The sequence below is a fragment of the Embiotoca jacksoni genome, unplaced genomic scaffold (genome assembly GCF_022577435.1).
Source record: "Embiotoca jacksoni isolate LCO1_2020_lvr unplaced genomic scaffold, fEmbJac1.0.p SCAF_100, whole genome shotgun sequence".
NCBI classification, from domain to species: domain Eukaryota; kingdom Metazoa; phylum Chordata; class Actinopteri; family Embiotocidae; genus Embiotoca; species Embiotoca jacksoni.
The window spans coordinates 242,858-262,891 of NW_027185231.1; the positions used below are offsets into that span (position 1 = coordinate 242,858).

The 20,034-nt window shown below is 48.2% G+C and overlaps 1 protein-coding gene across 2 annotated transcripts in view; it reads right to left on the minus strand.

Annotated features, from left to right (window-relative positions):
* The window catches only part of abca1b (ATP-binding cassette, sub-family A (ABC1), member 1B), a 29,359-nt gene extending 11,181 nt beyond the window's left edge, over positions 1–18,178 (minus strand). For both annotated transcript variants that reach the window (XR_011179498.1, XM_069173491.1), the window contains exons 1-21: positions 18,129–18,178; positions 14,165–14,264; positions 12,491–12,584; positions 9,489–9,630; positions 9,264–9,382; positions 7,237–7,358; positions 6,609–6,812; positions 5,187–5,276; positions 3,868–4,105; positions 3,353–3,492; positions 3,162–3,278; positions 2,884–3,075; positions 2,564–2,769; positions 2,117–2,293; positions 1,819–2,041; positions 1,421–1,642; positions 1,113–1,317; positions 903–1,016; positions 622–796; positions 408–539; positions 47–324 (exon numbers count right to left, since the gene is read on the minus strand). Coding sequence is in view for 1 of the 2 variants with exons in the window: in XM_069173491.1 (XP_069029592.1) it covers positions 47–324; positions 408–539; positions 622–796; positions 903–1,016; positions 1,113–1,317; positions 1,421–1,642; positions 1,819–2,041; positions 2,117–2,293; positions 2,564–2,769; positions 2,884–3,075; positions 3,162–3,278; positions 3,353–3,492; positions 3,868–4,105; positions 5,187–5,276; positions 6,609–6,812; positions 7,237–7,358; positions 9,264–9,382; positions 9,489–9,630; positions 12,491–12,584; positions 14,165–14,230 (3,256 nt within the window). In the remaining variant the exon portion in view is untranslated. The remainder of the gene's footprint in view (positions 1–46; positions 325–407; positions 540–621; positions 797–902; positions 1,017–1,112; positions 1,318–1,420; positions 1,643–1,818; positions 2,042–2,116; positions 2,294–2,563; positions 2,770–2,883; positions 3,076–3,161; positions 3,279–3,352; positions 3,493–3,867; positions 4,106–5,186; positions 5,277–6,608; positions 6,813–7,236; positions 7,359–9,263; positions 9,383–9,488; positions 9,631–12,490; positions 12,585–14,164; positions 14,265–18,128) is intronic.
* Positions 18,179–20,034: the final 1,856 nt, after the last annotated feature.

Genomic DNA, 20,034 nt, shown 5'->3' on the forward strand with positions numbered 1-20,034 from the left:
CTGGAGAGACGAACCCGGACAGCAGCAGACGGTCAGAGAGTCTCACCCTGTCGGTAGTTCAGCAGCAGGTCCCAGATTCCTCTGCGAGCGTACGGGTCGACGCCGGCCGTGGGCTCGTCCAGGATCACGACCTTCGACCCCCCTACGAAGGCAAGCGCCACCGACAGCTTCCTCTGCATGCCCCCCGACAGAGTGCTGGTCCTGGAGTTGCGTTTGTGCGGCAGCCCCGTGTCCTGCAGGATCTGCTCGGTCTCCCTTTTGACCTCCTCCTCCGACAAGCCTTTGAGCCGGCCGTAGAACCAGATGTGCTCCTCCACCGTCAGCCTGCGGGGGGCGCCACACAGACGGGGTCACATGAGCACTGCATTAAGGAGAAGACACACACAGCGGCGGGTTGGAGGACTCACATGCTGAAGAGGACGTTGTGCTGCGGACAGACTCCCAGACTCTGCCGGATGGCGCTCAGGTCCGTCCGGATGTCTCTGCCCAAGATGTAGGCGGTACCGGAGGTGGGGGGGAAGAGTCCGGTCAGGATGGACCTGCAGGGATGTGACAGGAGGAGGATTAGGTCTATGTCTCAGTCTGGACCGGCACCAGTACTCCGGCAGATCCTGGACTCACATGGTGGTGGTTTTCCCGGCCCCGTTGTGTCCCAGGAAGGACGTGATTTGTCCCTCGTAGAAGCCAAGTGTAAGTCCGTCCACCGCCAGTTTCTTACCGTGACGGTAGACCTTCACCAGGTTCTCGATGTAGACTCCGGGCTCCAGGTGAGCCGGCTCCTCCTCGATACACACCGCTGGGGACAGGAAAACACAGGATGTCTCTTTCACAGTAAAAGCTTTGAGGATTATACTGAATGAAGGTTCCGTGTGTCTGTGGCGCCACCCTGCGGCCAGTCTTACCTCCGGGGTTTCCTTTCCGGCTCACAGGGGCTTTGTTGGCCTTCCCGTCCTTTTCTCCGAACCAGTAGGACTTGGTGAAGGGGAAGAACCACGGTCGCGGGATCCCGTACTGACCTGAGCTCAGATAAACACCAAATATTCACAGAGCGTCTACTGCCACCTACTGACCAGGAGCTGAACTGAAGACAGTTCGAGAGACGAAGGTCTCACCTGGGAACACGGCCTCGATGTACCAGGTGAGGACTCCGTACAGGAAGGAGTCAACGTACATGAGGATTATGGCGGTGCGGAGACTGAAGTCGTCCTCCTCCAGAGGACTGGACACCAGGTTCTTCCACTGGATGCCGACTCCCTGCTCCTCGAACAGGGCGAAATACTCGCAGCCGAAGCCAAACGCCACCGGGGACAGGAGGCTCTGTGGGAGAAGAGGACATGTGATTCACGGCGTCCAATCACAACATGGCGTCGTGACAACACAACCAGCGGGAAGGTGTGTGTGGAGGGGAGGGGGGACTCACCGCAAAAACTTTGGCTCCGAAGCCGATGTAGTCCTGCCAGGCGACGCAGAGCACGTAGGGCAGGTAGAGGGTGAAGTAGATGATCCCCCCGCAGGCGGCCGCCAGGTTGGCGCGGGCGAACGCCGTGCTGATGAGGAAACACTGCATGATGGTCACCACGGCGAAGGACCCCAGGAAGAGGAAGACCACGCCGGGGTCACTGTACGGCAGCAGGTTCCCCGTCTGTAGGGGACACAACCGGTTCAACAACCGGGAACTGAACACAAACAGTCGGAGGGACCAGACGCCTGACGGACGGGTTCTGATCAGTTCAGGTGAGACCGGCCTCCCGTCATGTTTCATTCTCTAATCTCAGAGTAAAAATCAGGTTCTGGATGAGTGTCGGGTCCGGTCGTCACCTTCAGCAGCAGAACAAGCAGCCCGGCGCTGATCAGCAGAGGAACCAGGCTGCTGAGGAACCAGCTGAACCACAGGATGCCGTTGTCCAGCCCCATGATTCTCATGGTCTCCTTCAGCCTCGCCTCCTTCTCGTACACCACGCTCTTCAGGATGATGGCCACCGAGTACATCCAGGCCAGCGTCATGAAGAGCGGCATGGAGCGGCTCATCACCCGCAGGAAGCTGCAGCAGACGGCGGGGAGGTTACAAGGGGGCGGGGCTGGGACGAGGCCACGCCAGCGCCAGAAATACACTCACATGTCGTCGACGTAGCACGGGTACGGCATCTGCTGGATGTACACGCCTGTCTTCTCCTTGGTGCCCGTCATAGCCCGGATGATGCCCTGCTCGATGACGTCCTGCAGGTACGAGAACCCGCCCCACATGTACCGCATGTCCTCGAACGGGTCGGCGCGAGGACCCGGGTCCCAGTACCTGAGGGGGAGGAGCAGGGACAGAGGACAGGTGTGACGAAGAGCTGCTGAAGGCAGAGTCTGAGAATCAGGTCTCGGTCCTCACAATGTAGCAAAAACAAAAACCTGTTCTCATTCATCATAAAGTCAGCCAATAACACTTCATGACCCCTGACCCCAGGGTAACCAAACTGGCCAAGCAGCACCGCTGAAGCTCACTAATCAACATGCTGTCTCGAAGTGTCTCAAAGAGTGAGTGTGTGTGTGTGTGTGTGTGTGTGTGTGTCCTCACGCGTCTTTGATCTTGTTGGTTCGCTCCACGTTGTCGATGTCCATGCGGATCTTGTAGCTGAGTTGCGGCGGCAGCTCTGTGGCATTGGGCGCGACGTCGGGGAACACGATGCCGGCCCAGAACTTCCTGTCCTCCAGCAGCAGCATGGACTGGTTGATGAGACCCTCCTCGCTGGAGACCGGCTCCAGTTTATCCAGGTTCACACACTGCGCGCGCGCACGCACACACACACACACACACACACACACACACACACACACAGTCAGGTCATGTGATAACCACTGATGACATCACCGTTAGGGTTGCCGGCAACCTCTGACCTCCATGAAGCGGGAGATGCTCATGATGGCCTGGTCGGTCTCATTGAACACCTCCCTCCAGGTGAGGGCGCCGCCCAGCTGCCGGTCCTCCACCCGCTTGGACAGGAAGTCGGAGACGTCAGCGACGGTCCAGTCGGTGTCGGCCAGCTGTGTGTGGAAGAAGCCGGCGGTGACGTTGTTCTTCAGCAGCGTCTGAGAACAGAAAGGGGGAGGAGCTACTATCTCAGAACAAAGACAAGGAGGTGGGACAGGTGAGGCGGTGGGTGGAGCCTGCGTACCCGGAGCAGGTCCATCTGCTCGCTGCTCTCCATGAAACTCCACACTTTGGGTCTCATCTCCTCCCACATGCCACCCAGGTCCCTGAACACACCGAGCTCCTGGAAGGTCCGGTTCACCTGAACACAGCACGGAGACACTGTGAGACGGGAGACGGGAGACGGGAGACGGGAGACGGGAAGTGATGCGGTACCTCGTGGATGACCCTCTGTGTGGCGGGGGTGTGGGGGGTGTACAGGATCTTCCCCATCAGAAGAGGCTTCAGCGCAGTCCAGATCATCCTGGACATCGGGTTGGAGTCCATGTCTCTCACCAGGCTGTTACAGTACGGAGCTACACACAGTACACAACGTTAATACACACAGTACACACAGTACACAATGTTAATACACACAGTACACAACGTTAGTACACACAGTACACACAGTACACAACATTAATACACACAGTACACAACGTTAATACACACAGTACACAATGTTAATACACACAGTACACAACGTTAATACACAGTATACAACATTAATACACAGTACACACAGTACACAACGTTAATACACACAGTACACAACGTTAATACACACAGTACACAATATTAATACACACAGTACACAACGTTAATACACACAGTACACACAGAGGACGAGGATGGAGGACGGAAGACGAGGACAAAGGACAGAGGACGAGGACGGAGGACAGAGGACTCACTGGAGGAGTTGTCGTAGAGTGCGGCCTCGTCCTCGCTGCTGTTGTGGTTTCCAAACAGAGCCTTGTAGTTGCTGTCCTCGTACCAGTTGAGGGACTTGATCTGCAGGCCGCCGCCCTCCGGATGTCCACACACGATGCGGGACACCGCCTGGTACATGGCACTGGGGGACGACGTGGCGTTGTGCGTCAGGAAGACGATCTCATTACGCAGGTCGATCCAGCTCTTCATGCTGGCCAGCTGGAGGACGGAGATGAGAGACAAGAGACAAGAGACGGGAGACAAGAGACAAGAGACGGGTCAGAGAGGATGCAACGGGGATATGTCCTTCACTTAACACACAGGACCGTCACCAGTATGTCCTCAGTGTGTCCCCGGTCGTCTTTGTTGCAGCTCAAGCTCCGCCCCTTTTTCCTGCTGTATTATCATGGCAACCTGTGGGACACATGAAGTCAAAACGACCACTTCCTCTTTCACAGGGGTTTCAAAATAAAACACAGAAACCAAAACTGTGGTTGAAAGGATGAATGTGTTTTTACTTCATGATGACACACTTCCTGTTCCTGACACACACACACACACACACACACACACACACACACACACACACACACACAACACACACACACACACACACACACACACGTTTCCACTTCAGCCCAGTGTGTGTGTGTGTGTATGGTCTGTGTGTGTAGTGTGAGAGTGTGTGTGTGTGTGTGTCTCCTCGGCGTAAAACAACATCTGTTACTGAACTTTACTCTGATTATCAAACACCAGACGGAGACTCCGATCCTCTGTCCGTCCCCAGTCTGTCCTCTCTCTGTCCGTCCCCTCTCTGTCCTTTGTCCGTCCCCTGTCAGTCCTCTGTCCACCCCCTCTCTGTCCTCTGTCAGTCCTCTCTCCGCCCTCTGTCTGTCCCCTGTACATCCCCTGTCCGTCCCCTCTCTGTCTTCTGTCCGTCTCCTGTCCTCTGCAGAGCTATGTCTGGGTTACCGGTGTCCACTGCAGCGTCCCTGCGTCCTCCAGCAGCTGAAATCTCCGTCCACCCCGTGCTGTCTGGAGCATCTCAGCGGGACAGGGACGGATGCTGTGTGTTTGTTAGTTCGTCTCGTGTTTTGTCCCCCTGAGATGCTGTGGACTGAAAACCTGCTGAGACATTCGAGTCTTTGTTCAGCTGGAGCTCGTCTGTCTCTTCAGCTTTCATGTGGACACAAAGGGACGCTGGGAGCTGCCAAGTGAACCTGCTGCCCCTGGAGACACGTCTGTCCCCAACACGCCCCGTGTCTCCGTGTTGGACGTCCCTGATCAGGTGTGATCTCACCTCCACTGCCAGGGAACCCAGACTGTCCAACAGGTTGTTGGTTGCCTTGGCGACCTGTTGGACCGCCTCGGGGTCGGACCTGACGTCCCTCTGAGAGACACAGAGACATAATTCAGTTCAGAGTTTGTTTTAAAGAAGTGAACTCAGTTTCTCATCAAATAAAAACAATGAAAAGTCTTTAACATTAAAAGTCTTGAAGTTTGTGATTTAAATTTTTCTGTCTGATGAAAGAACAAACAGCTGCAGGTGTTTGAGCTGAAGGCAGGGGGCGCTGTTCTCTGTGTTCTGTTCAGGTAAACTGAGCTTCTGTAGCTTCCTTCACACCTGAACTTTATACAGTTTAATACCCAAAAATAAAAATAACAAAAACAAACAAGCAACAAACAAAATTTTAAATACACATTTTAAATGATAAAAACAAAATCAAACATTTTAAATAATAAATATGCAAACAAACAGATTTTAAATAATAAAAAAACGAGGTGATTTTAATGATCGTATAAAACATTCAGCCTTTTTAAACAAACTCTGGCTTTTAATGTGAAAAGACGTCTTTTCACATTAAAAGATGATTGCGGGTTTCTCTGAGGACAGGCTGCAGGACGTCCCCGGGCGTCTCTGTGGAGACGGTGTCCGTCTCTGCCGGCAGCTCGTAGATTTCGGAGACAAAAGCAGGCGAGGCGTCTCTGAGCTGCAGCTGGAAGCTTCAAAGCCTTTAAAGTGTCTCCAGGCTACGGAAACTGAGACTGTAAGGAGCGGGGCAGGCCGGGACACGCCTCCTCCCACACACTACACGCTAAAGACACGCCAACACGCCTCATAATCATCTGAGAGGAGAAACTGTGCGTCACTGGGCTGAAACCTGCAGACAGAACTCAGGGTGCAGTGCCTTTGTTCTGCTCACCTTCCCCAGAAGATATTTTAGTAGTTTGAAAATCATCAGTCAGGTTCTTTAGCTCTATGTGTGTCTGTTCCTTTAAGGCTCAGTGACATCAGCAATGCTCTCCTCTGATTGGCTGGCTCGTTTCTGAGTGACCAATCCCAGGGTTACTGAGGTCTTGTAGCAGCAGAACGACCACTCTGTTTTCTTCTTCATAAAAAGGTCGGACTGCGCTGAGGGACATGTGACATCGCTGTGAGTCTGTGACATCACAAACCTACAGGAAGTCCAAACCCGCTGTGAGCATTACTCTGTTTGGGAGTGTTTTGACTCATTCCCAGAGTTCATAGCAGCTCAACCTTCATCATCAACAAATAAATCAGATCTGAGGAGCTGAAACAGGAAGCTGAAACCTCAAATTTCCACTACAGACAAATAAACATGTTTACGGCACAAATAAACATGTTTACAGCACAAATAAACATGTTTACAAAATATACATGTTTACCGCACAAATAAAGTCTGGTCTGCGAGGTTCTTACCTGGATCGGTTTGAGGAAGTCCAGGTTGTTCAGGAAGTGCTCCTCAGCGTGGTTCAACCAGATGGGCGGGGCCTGACAGATGATTTCCTGTACCAGCATGGACACCTGTTGGTCTGAGATGGTGACGAAGTCCTCCAGACTCTGCGTGCCGTCCTTCCTGGGACACATGTCCCGGAGGTGGACGCCGAACCCTCGGATGAGCACCTGGAACCAGAGACCACGTCTCCAGTCAGCAGGAGGACGATTCACATTCCTGTAAAGTTTTCTTCTTTGAACCACTTCCTGTTGTGGTGATGGTCTTTTATATTCTGCCAAAGGCTTCAAAATAAAAGCTGTGATGTCTGGAGCCTCCACAGTTAAACTTGAATCATATTAAATATATGATTTTTATGATAAATTCTTCTGTATTTCTTACTTGGAACTCACATGTTCTGACTTTATTATGCGTGTTGAGTATCAGTTGTGTTTAAATAAAGAAGCTGACTCAGCTATTTGGGTGGAGCTCAGCAATGTGAATAAATGTTACTGAACATCAGAAAAATAAAGGATGATGTTCCTCCCGTCCGTCCCTTCTCCATTCTGTCTCTTGATGAACTTCCTGCTCACACTGAGCATGTGCCGAACTCACCTGCCCCAGGTGGACGTCGGCCTCTCGGATCTGTTCCACGCTGTGTTCATCCAGCGACGCGTTCTTCCGCAGGAACGTCGACAAACTCTCTTTGTCTCGCAGGAAGTGTTTTAACTTGAAGCCTGTGGGAGAAAAAAGAAGACAAATGGAGACGCTGAGAGAAACCCGACACCTCCTCCTCCTCCCCCTCCTCCTCCTCCCACTCCTCCTCCATCTTCCTCCTCTTCCCCTGCCTCCATCTTCCTTCTCCCCCTCCTCCTCCGTCTTCCTCATTCTCCCCTTCTCCCCCTCCTCCATCTCCTTCCTCCTCCTCCTCCTCCATCTTCCTCCTCTTCCCCTGCCTCCATCTTCTTCCTCCTCCGTCTTCCTCCACCTCCATCTTCCTTCTGCCCCTCCTCCATCTTCCTCCTCCTCCCCGTTCTCCCCCTCCTCCATCTTCCTCCGCATCCTTCTCCTTCTCCTCCCCCTCCTCCATCTCCCTCCTCTTCCCCTGCCTCCATCGTCTTCCTCCTCCTCCTCCGTCTTCCTCCTCCTCCTCCTCCCCCTTCTCCCCCTCCTCCTCCGTCTTCCTCATTCTCCCCCTTCTCCCCCTCCTTCCCCCCCCCCCCTCCCGTTTGTCTGCAGGGAGACCTGGTGGAGACAGACTGAGAGCCTTATTTCGGGGTCAGAGAACAGGTCCAGCTGTCTGACATCAGCAGCTCTCTGTGATGTGATTGGTCAAATAAGCAGCAGCTTCCAACAGAGACACGTCTGATCCAATCAGGAGGTAGACAGAGAGATTCTACACGGAATCTACATGTCATCTACACGCCTTCTACACAGACTCTACACGCCTTCAACACGGAATCTACACGCCTTTTACACGCTTCCTCACACAGGTGGTTGAATATTTACTTTACTAAAAAAAGTAAAAACTTTTAGAGCAGCATCCGTTCAGCTGTGATTTTATCTGACTTGATGACTGCAGTGACCAGGACTTGGACCAGGATCTGGACCAGGACCAGGACGAGGACTAGGACTAGGAGCAGGACTAGGACTAGGACCAGGAGCAGGACCAGGACTAGGACCTAGACCAGGACCTGGACCAGGACTAGTACCAGGACTAGGACCGGGACTAGGACCTGGACTAGTACTAGGACTAGAACTAGGACCAGGACTAGGATCTGGACTAGGACCAGGACTAGAACCAGGACCAGGACTCCTCAGACTCTCCATTTGTTCAGCTGCAGCGACTCTGAACTCGGTGACTCTCAGCATGTCGCCGCCGAGCCGGCAGGAAGAAAACTCAACGTGACAGGACGACAGAGCACACGCTGACCGCCACCCGCAGGGGCGGGGCCACGGGGCAACCAATCACATTCCCCTGATGACACCCCCCCCCCCCCCCTCCCTCCACCACACATACACTAACAGTCAGAGGGAGACTTTGTTTTCTGTTGCAGACAAACTGGTTCTGGTTCTGCTCAGAGTCTGATGGATCCTGGTTCTGGTCCTGGACTCTGATGGACCCTGGGGTTCTGGGTCTGGTCCTGGACTCTGATGGATCTTGGTTCTGGTTCTGGACTGTGATGGATCCTGGTTCTGGTTCTGGACTGTGATGGATCCTGGTTCTGGTTCTGGACTCTGATGGATCCTGGTTTTGGTTCCGCTCAGTCTCTGATGGATCCATGGAGTCCTGACCAGGTGAAACCATCTGAAACAGGTAAACGTGCCGCAGCCTGTCTGCCACCCCCCTCAACTCACCTGACCGGAGGATCTCATTGGTAGAGAAAACAAACGCCCCCACAGAGAAATACAAAGGAGGGAAATTATTTTTATTCAATGAGCCTGTACACCTGCAGAGACCTGATCCTAGACCTGATCCTAGACCTGATCCAGACCTGATCCAGACCTGATCCAGACTTGATCCAGACCTGATCCTAGACCTGATCAGGCAGGAGGTCTTGCCTCCCTCTACAGCCTGGTTTTAAAGATTTTCCTGTGGCGTCGGTCAGCTGATCTGAAATAGGTCACATGACGCGTGGTACCTGAGCGGCTGGCCTGCAGCCCCTTCAGTGCCCGATCCAGCTCCTTGAAGCCCTCCAGGTTCTTGTCATTCTGACTGTACAGCAGAATCTTCTTGGCGTCTGAAAAAAGGCGGGAAATTCTGCAAAACAAACAAACAAACAAACACGGCGCTTCTGAAATCAGAAGCATGCACCACACTGATAAAGACTAAAATTGTTTTTCAGAATAAGAGCGTTTGGACTCACATGGAGTCGTTAAAGTTGCCGACGACGCCCGGAGACTCGCCCGGCGTCGGGTGTCTGAAACATGGGTTGTTGGCATTGCAGAGAATCCCCTGTATCCATGGCAACGTGCCGGCTGATGGCATCGCCTTGTTGGGGAAATGACCTGCACACAGGAAGACAAACAGGAAGTCAGAAAAACACCTACCAAAGTAAAAGTATCATTCTTTGTTTTAGGAATGCACGTCTGCTGCAAAGACTCATGAGATGGAGTTTTTGAATCTCTCCACCATCCGTCCGCCATCCGTCCGCCATCTGCGTGACGTTCTCTGGAGAACACATGTCCTCCTACAGCAGCCTGACATGTTATCTGAAGATGTCCCATCTTTATCTACCTGCTGCATTGGAACAAAGTCTCCACATGTCCACCTGAACAGTTAGATAGCTGTGATTGGTTTATCACCTGCAGAGCCACAGAGCTGCGACCCTTAACCCCGTAAGAAGGGAGACGCTGCTATCAGAGAACCTTTAGGACTCCAACGGTTCTCCTAATCACAACTCTGATTAGATAAGAGATAGAGACAGCTGCACAGACCTGGACAGGTTAGGGTCCTGTCCCACATTCAGGGGGACATTCAGGTGGACATTCAGGCGGACGTTCAGGAGAACGTTCAGGAGGATGTTCAGGCGGACGTTCAGAAGGATGTTCAGGAGGATGTTAAATTCAACTTTATTTATAAAGCGCCAAATCACAACACAGGTTATTTCATGGCAGTTAACACATTAAAGTCTTTACAGCAAGACGTTACAATATTATACAGAGAAACCAACAATTCAACAATTCCCACATAAGCGAGGAGGAAAAAACTCCTCTTTAAGGGAGAAAAACCTCCAACAGGGGGAAGAAAAACTCCCTTTAACAGGAAGAAACCTCCAACAGAACCAGGATCAGAGGTGGGCGGAGCATCTGTTAACAGAATCAGGATCAGAGGTGGGCGGAGCATCTGTTAACAGAACCAGGATCAGGGGTGGGCGGAGCATCTGTTAACAGAATCAGGATCAGGGGTGGGCGGAGCATCTGTTAACAGAACCAGGATCAGAGGTGGGAGGAGCATCTGTTAACAGAACCAGGATCAGGGGTGGGCGGAGCATCTGTTAACAGAATCAGGATCAGGGGTGGGCGGAGCATCTGTTAACAGAACCAGGATCAGAGGTGGGCGGCCATCTGCCTCGACCAGTTGGGGTGAGAGGAGAGCAGAGAGAGAAAAGGACAGCATAGAGATAGAAGAGAAGAACTGTTGGTGGAGACGACAATCACAGAGCAGAGACATGCAGCTCCATGACGGGACATCTGGAAAAGAAAGAACAGAAACTACACGAGTGAAGGAACTGAATGGAGACAACAGATAATAAGAAGAAACTATGGGAGAGAAAAAGATGGTGAGGTATGAGTCAGTTAAAGAGTAGGAGGAAAGAAAAGAAGCTCAGCATGTAACGAGGTCCTCCAGCAGCCTCGGCCTATAACAGCATAACTAAGGGTTGGTTCAGGTCTACCTGAGCCAGCCCTAACTATAGGCTTTATCAAGAAGGAACGTTTTGAGTCTAATCTTAAAGCTAGAGAGGGTTTCTGCCCCTCCAACACAAACTGGGAGCTGGTTCCACAGGGGAGGAGCCTGAAAACTGAAGCTCCGCCTCCCATTCTACTTCTGGAAACTCTAGGAACCACAAGTAGACCAGCGTACTGAGAGAGAAGTGTTCTGCTAGGATTATATGGTTCTATAAGATCTCTAAGATATGATGGAGCCTGGTCATGTAGAACTTTGTAAGTCATCAAGAGAATTTTAAATTCTATTCTTGATTTAACAGGAAGCCAGTGAAGAGAAGCTAAAACTGGAGAAATATGATCTCTTGTTAAATCAAGTGGACGTTCCGGTAGATGTTCCGGTAGATGTTCAGGTGGACGGTCAGGTGGACGTTCAGGAGGACGGTCAGGAGGACGTTCTGGTGGACGTTCAGGTGGACGTTCAGGAGGACGTTCAGACTTCATCCTGTTGAACTGAACCTTTAATGTTCCAGTTTTGGTTCCACAAAGTTGACCCGTGACGTCGGTTCCGCCTTTGTTGGACCAGAACAAGTTCAGAGCTGTCGGTTCTCAGGGAGATAATCTGAACTCCAATTCTCAGGAACGTTCTGCAGACGAGTTTCAACACGTCGGATCAGCAGAGTCATGGCAGAAATATTCAGAAGCGAGAGCAGAGACTTCTGCTTTCAGAGGAAGAGGAGCTTCCTGCAGGGGAACCACCAGAACCAGAACCAGCGACAGGCCACATACTCTGGAACACCATCAGAACCAGAAAACAGCCTGAAGACAGCCTGAAGACAGCCTGAACCCTAACAAATTGATCCACATGTCTGTTTATTGATCAGACTGATTATTATTTTCCTTCTGATCTATAAAACACTCTGTAATGTGTGTAAATACAGTTTTTATGCTGTCTGAAACATGTTTCAGTCTCTGCAGCTCTGTGGAAGCAGGTGAAGACGTCGCATATCAATCAAAGTATTGATGAGCTGATCAATAAAGATTAACAGATGAGAGCTGACAGAGAAGAAGAAAGGTTACGTAATCCTGTCAGGATTTATTGATCCTGAGCGCAGCTCAGTGACCTTCAGCATATGTGATAGCGACAGATAAAGAACCATAAACAGCACGAGGAGCTTCATTCAGCACCTTTAATTTGAAATCCTGCAGCAGGAAACAGCCCTGCACCTCTCCTGCAGCCAATCACTGATCAATAGCTTCCAATAATCAGGAACCAATCAGATTCAATCACTGATCAATAACTTCCAATAATCAGGACTCAATCAGAAAACCAGGAGCACCACAAACTCCCAGCATGCACTGGGACACCTCCTCAGGGAGTGCTCTGATGTCAGACTGACATCATCATGTCTCATTTTCCCACTCTTTATGCAAATGAACACCATGTAAATAAACAGGTAAACAAACAAGTAAACAAACTCACACTCATGCTGTTCGTATGGAGGATAGTTGAGCCGCACGGCGATGAGGATGAAGAAGATGAAGAGCGGCCAGAGGATCTCTGCCAGCAGCTGGAGCTGAAACACACACACACACACACACACACACACACACACACACATTAAAACACACACACACAAATCTCTGAACACAAGGGACAAGGCTGGAAACCAATATTGGATGGTGGTGATCTTCGGGCCCTCAGGCAGCACTGTATTAAAAACACATTATTCTGGAGTGGAAATCATTGCATGGGCTCAGGAACACTTGTGAAAACCATCGTCTGTGAACACAGTTCATCGCTGCGTCCACAAATGCAGGTTAAAACTCTCCAAAGAAGAAACCAGATAGAAACATGATCCAGAAACACCGCCGCCTTCTCTGGACCGAGATCATTGAAGATGGACTGAGGTGAAGTGGACAACTGTCCTGAGGTCTGATGGATCACAATCTGAGATTCTGTTTGGAAATCATGGACGCTGCATCCTCCAGGTTAAAGAGGAGAGGGACCATCCAGCTTGTTATCAGTTCAGTTCTAAAGCCAGCATCTGTGATGGTACAGGGATGCATTAGTGCACATGGCATGGGTAGCTTGAACATCTGGAAGGAAGCATTAATGCTGAATGATATATTCAGGTGTTGGAGCAACATATGCTGCCATCCAGACAACGTCTCTTTCAGGGAAGGTCTTGTTTATTTCAGCAGAACAACGTCCAACCACATTCTGCACGTATTCCGACAGCATGGTTCTCTAGTAGAAGAGTCCGCTGATAAACTGGCCTCCTGCAGTCCAGACCTGTCAATCATTGAAAACATCTGGAGCATCAGGACATGAACAATACAACAAAGGAGACCCTGAACTGTTGAGCAGCTGAAATCCTCTATCAGGCAAGAATGGGACCACATTTCACTTTCAGAACTCCAGAAACTGGTCTCCTCAGTTCCTGATTTGAAATGTTGTCTTTGGTCTGTTTTTATTAAATATGAGTTTATAAGATTTAAAAATCATCACAATCGTTTTTTATTTACATTTTAAAGAACGTCAATAATGTTTTATAACACGGTGTACACATACACAGAAACACACACACAGAAATACACACCTCGACACAGAGTCAGAGTCAGGAGACAGGAAACCATTAAGTGCACACACAAATAAAAATATGCAGAGTCAGCAGGATGAAGCCATCAGCTGTGTGTGTGTGTGTGTGTGTGTGTGTGTGTGTGTGTGTGTGTGTGTGTGTGTGTGTGTGTCCTGATTGGCCAGTTGAGTGCAGCAGGAAGCAGTTTCTCTTTATTATTAGAAGTTATTCATAATTGATGATGAGTCATCGATTGATGAGCAGAAACGTGTCCGTGTGTCTCTGATGATCGATCAGTGTCTGATCGACTGATCAACAGGATGTCAGGCATGAAACCTTCTGCCTTCAAATTAAAAGAGCTGATCAATACTGAACATGCAAGAGATTTAAAGGAACAGTGCACCGACTCCTCAGAGCTCAGACGACTCCGATCAATAAGAAATCTGATTGATCACTCACAGGAAAAAGAGACTCTCCAAAATAAAGGCTGCTGTTCAGGTTCCTTCAATCCAACATTTAAAAACTGATCAGACGTATTGATGAGTGTACTGATGAGTGTATTGATGATTACTGACCGTCTGCCGTCGTCTGTAGGTGAAGTTCTTCCACAGCAGCAGATGGAGCTGCGTGAACACCGACATGTCTGCTGCTGAGTGATCGTCAGCCGCGCTTGCTCTGAGTTAACACACACACACACACACACACACACACACACACACACACACACACACACACACACACACACACACACACACACACAGATGGGAGGTTCAGTCAGCTCAAAGGTGTTGGGGTCAAAGGTCACAACAGATATTAGACTGATACTGAAGCTGCTGATCACACTCAGTTATCAGCTGCACCAGTCAGCAGCTTAAACACACACACACACACACACACACACACACACACACACACTGTTGATAATATATAATATTTAAACTTCAAGATACATTAACATGTTAAACAGTGTAGTATCACTGAGCCCCACAAGCAGCAGACTGCACCAGACTCCATTCAAAAAGCATCAACTTCTCTCATTATAATGAGATGTATGTATTTCTATAATTAACGTGTGATGAGAGTCTTTCTCCTCTGATCTTCATCCGTTCCGTCCAACACGTGTCGCTGCTGCAGCGATGATATCATAAACATAATTTATCACCTCCATAAAGCTCAGGGTGTGTTTGGTTTCTGCACCTTCACAGTCTGAGGTCACAAAGTACGATTGGCTGATCGTGTGGTCACAGGGACCAGGACTGACCAATGAGAACAGAGCACAGTATTGTGACTCCACCTCAGTCCGGGTCCAGGTCTGATCCTGATCTGATCTTGATGCAGGTCTGATCTTGATCCTGGTCCTGGTTGGGTCAGGTCGGGTAGGGGCCCTAGCCCTGGCCCTGCCTGGCCTGGTCTGGTCTGGTCTGATCCTAGTCCTGGGACAGGTCCTGGTCCTGGTCCTGATCATGATCCTGGTCCCGGTCCTGGTCCAACGCTGGGACAGGTCCAACGCTGAGTAAATCATTCAGTAGAACGTTGACTAGATTGTTGAGTAGAACGTTAAGCAGAACGTTGAGTAAATCGTTGAGGAGAACGTTGAGTAGATCGTTGAGCAGAACGTTGAGTAGATCGTTCAGTAGAACGTTGAGTAGAACGTTGAGTAGAACATTGAGCAGAATGTTGAGTAGAACGCTGAGTAGATTGTTCAGTAGAACGCTGAGTAGATTGTTAAGTAGAACATTGAATAGAACGTTGAGTAAATCGTTCACTAGAACTTTGAGTAGAACGTTGAGGAGATCGTTCAGTAGAACATTGAGTAGAAAGTTGAGTAGAACGCTGAGTAAATCGTTCAGTAGAAAGTTGAGTAGAACATTGAGTAGATTGTTCAGTAGATCGTTGAGTAGAACGTTGAGTAAATCGTTCAGGAGATCATTGAGTAGAATGTTGAGTAGAACGTTGAGTACAACGGTCAGTATAATGTTCAGTAAAACGTTGAATATAACGTTCAGAAGAACGTTCAGTAAAATGTTCAGTAGATCGTTCAGCAGAACGTTGAGGAGAAAGTTCGGTAGAACGTTGAGTTGAATGTTCACTAGATCGTTCAGTAGAACGTTGAGCAGAATGTTGAGTAGATCGTTCAGTAGAACATTCAGTAGAACGTTGAGTCAAACGTTGACTAGAACAATGAGTAAATTGTTCAGTAGAACTTTGAGTAGATCGTTGAGTAAATTGTTCAGAAGATCGTTTAGTAGAACATTGAATAAACGTTCTGTAGATCGTTCAGTAGAAAGTTGAGTAGATCGTTGAGTAGATCGTTCAGTAGATTGTTCAATAGAACATTGAGTAGTTCGTTCAGTAGAACGTTGAGTACAACGTTAAGTAGATCGTTCAGTAGAACGTTGAGTACAACGTTGTGTAAATTGTTCAGTAGAACATTGAGTAGAAGTTCAGTAGAACGTTGAGTAGAAGTTCAGTAGAACGTTGAGTAGATCGTTCAGCAGAACGCTGAGTAAATTGTTCAGTAGAACGTTGAGTACCATGTTGTGTAGATTGTTCAGTAGATCACTGAGTAGAATGTTGAGCAGAACGTTGAGTAGAATGTTCAGTAGAACGTTGAGTAGATCGTTCAGTAGAACGTTGAGTACAACGTTGTGTAGATTGTTCAGTAGATTGGTCAGTAGATCGTTGAGTAGAAAGTTGAGTCGAACGTTGAGTAGAACATTGAGTACAACGTTGAGTAGATCGTTCAGTAGAACATTGAGTAGAACGTTCAGTAGATCGTTCAGTAGAACGTTGAGTACAACGTTGAGTAGATCGTTCAGTAGAACGTTGAGTACAACGTTGTGTAGATTGTTCAGTAGAACGTTGAGTACAACGTTCAGTAGGTCGTTCAATAGAACGTTGAGTACAACGTTGAGTACAACGTTCAGTAGGTCGTTCAATAGAACGTTGAGTACAACGTTGTGTAGATTGTTTAGTAGAATGTTGAGTAAACATTCTGTAGATCGTTCAGCAGAAAGTTGAGTCGAACGTTGAGTAGAACGTTGAGCAGAACGTTGAGTAAATCGTTAAGTAGATCGTTGAGTAGAATGTTGAGCAGAACGTTGAGTAGATCGTTGAGTAGAACATTCAGTAAAACGTTGAGTAGAGCATTGATTAGAACGCTGAGTAAATCGTTAAGTAGATCGTTGAGTAGAATGTTGAGCAGAACGTTGAGTAAATCGTTGAGTAGAACATTCAGTAAAACGTTGAATATAACGTTCAGTAGAACGTTGCGTATAATGTTCAGTAGAACGTTGAGTAGAATGCTAGAACGTGTCACCGAGCTGAGAACCAACTGTTCCGAGGTTTTCCCAGGATGCTGCAGACCTACAAAGATCTTGGAGAACATGATGGATCACTCATTACGTGCAGAACTGTTTTTAAAGATAGAACCACCTTCAACATTTGCAGCAGTGAAACAGGATCTTTAATCTAGAACATCAGATAGAACATGAGAACCCCGAGTACATTCTGATGGTTCTGTGGGGGTTCTTCAGGGTTAGAGCCGCAGGACTTTACTCACTCTGAGAACTTTCGCTGGAGAACTGGATCCTTGCGGATTAACCATGACGACCTCACGTTCTCCATGCAGTAAAGATCTGTCTCATGTCGATGTTCTCATGTTTTCTATATTTATAGATTCACATCCATGATTCATTAGGTTCTCCAAGATCTCTGCAGAGTCCTGTAGAACTTCACATCTCTCAGTGGAACTCAGAGAAACAGAAGAAGTTCTCTGAGATTAAACGTTCTGTTTATCAGGACCATTGAGGTCATGTAACGTTCCACAGACAGGAAGAGAGTTCACAACCTTGTCAGTAAAAGAATAACACGTACTCTGAAGAGTGGAACCAGAAATACTCCGAGTAGCAGTACTGTGTATTTGTACTGCAGTAAAAGTACTCCACAGTGTGAATGTGTGAAACTACGGAACATTCAGCGCCCCACCACCCCCGCGGCCGACAGGAGAACTGCAGCTTCACCAGAGAACTCTAACTTTCAGATTTTGTGCTGCAAACATTTAAAGATTCAGACTGAGAGTTCGGTTCGAACCGAACCAAGCCAAGCCAAGCCGAACAGAGCCTTTAAACCCGACCTGGCGAAGCAGCAGCTCGAGGAAACGAAATAAAACCACGTTCACACTGTTTCTGATCCGGATTCACTTTCTGCACTTTTCACGCAGTTTCACCACAGAACAATTCGTGTTCCGGGTTCTCCCGAAGGTTCCACGAAGTTTGCAGAACTTTTAACAACCAAAACAAACCCCAGAAACCTGAGCGCGCCGCGCCGCGCCGCCCCCCAACCCCTGCGAGAGCGAGGTAACAACGGATTAAAGAGCCGCAGTAGCAGCAGGGGGGAACCCGGAGAACCAGGAGGAGAACCAGGAGGAGAACCAGGAGGAGAACCAGGAGGAGAACCAGGAGAACACAGAGGAGAACCAGGAGAAGAACCAGGAGACCACAGAGGAGAACCGAGAGGAGAACCAGGAGGTGGACTCACCGGTGTGGGGGTCGTGCTCAGTCCCGGTGCCGGTGATCCTCCTCTGCCTTCATTCAGCAGCATCTGCCTCTCAGAGCTGCAGCCGCGAGACAAAACTCACCGGAGTCAATATACAGTTATCGATCACACTACTTCCGCTCAGGCGCTTCAAAATAAGATCATGGGACTAACTTCCGCCCGGCATCAGATTCACTGCAAACTTTACGGAAACACAACGAGAGACGAAATCTGATTTCATATCAAATATATTTTAATAAAGTATTGAGATGGATGAAATGGAAAAATATACATGATAAACACGTCACGAGTTTTGACTGACTCTTATTTAACAGCTAACTTAAACATGATAATAAATCATATTAGATACGAACATTGTCAGTCTGTTAGTTGTTAAATAAATTAAAGTAAAATCTCTTTACAGTCAGATGATGTTTTTAATATACTGACGTGAACATGTAGGTAAACAGCAGGTAAAAAGCACTTAAACATGTACACAGAAGGTAAACAACAGGTTAACACCAGGTAAACAACAGGTAAACAACAGGTAAACATGTAAACAACAGGTTAACACCAGGTAAACAACAGGTAAACACCAGGTAAACATGTAAAGAACAGGTAAACAACCGGTAAGCACCAGGTAAACATGTAAACAACAGGTAAACAACAGGTTAACATGTAAAGAACATGTAAACAGTATAAAGAGTATAAAACATGAAACAATCTTTTGATTTTCTGTAAAAACAGGTTTTCTAACTGTTAAAATGTGACTGAAGAGGTGAAAGTTTCCAGTTTATAAATTAAACTATTTTCTTCACAACTTTTCTTCCTCTCAGCTTTTATTTTGTAAGATGAATTCTGGCTAAACTGCATCCAAACATCCGGTCATGCTGAGCGGAAAATGACTCAGCTGTAGACGGTGGGGTTACTGTTGGTCACTGAACACCTGGGTTCAGGGTTTCACAATAAAAGACGATCCTGCTGATGTTTCACGATAAAAGCAGGAAGATTAAACCGTTTTAACCGGTCAGAGTACCAACCTGTCAGAGTACTAACCTGTCAGAGTATTAACCTGTCAGAGTATTAACCTGTAAGAGTACCAACCTGTCAGAGTATTAACCTGTCAGAGTACTAACCTGTCAGAGTACCAACCTGTCAAAGTATTAACCCGTCAGATAACTAACCGGTCAGAGTATTAACCTGTCAAAGTACAAACCTGTCAGAGTACTAACCTGTGGGAGAACTAACCTGTCAGAGTACTAACTTGTAAGAGTACCAAACTGTCTGAGTATTAACCTGTCAGAGTACTAACCTGTGGGAGAACAAACCTGTCAGAGTACTAACCTGTCAGAGAACCAACCTGTCAGAGTATTAACCTGTCAAAGTATTAACCTGTCAGAGAACTAACCTGTCAGAGTACTAACCTGTCAGAGTATTAACCTGTCAGAGTACTAAGCTGCGGGATAACTAAACTGTCAGAGTACCAACCTGTCAAAGTATTAACCTGTCAGATAACTAACCTGTAAGAGTATTAACCTGTAAGAGTACCAACCTGTCAGAGTACTAACCTGTCAGAGTACCAGCTTGTCAGAACTAACCTATCAGTGTACTAACCTGTCAGAGTACCAACCTGTCAGAGTACTAACCTTTCAGAGTACTAAACTGTCAGAATATTAACCTGTCAGAGTACTAACCTGTCAGAGAACTAACTTGTCAGAGTACTAAACTGTCAGAGTATTAACCTGTCAGAGAACTAACCTGTCAAAAAACTAACCTGTCACAGAACTAATCAGTGAGAGTACCAACCTGTCAGAGTACTAACCTGTCAGAGTACTAAACTGTCAGAATATTAACCTGTCAGAGTACAAACCTGTCAGACAACTAACCTGTCAGAGTATTAACCTGTCAA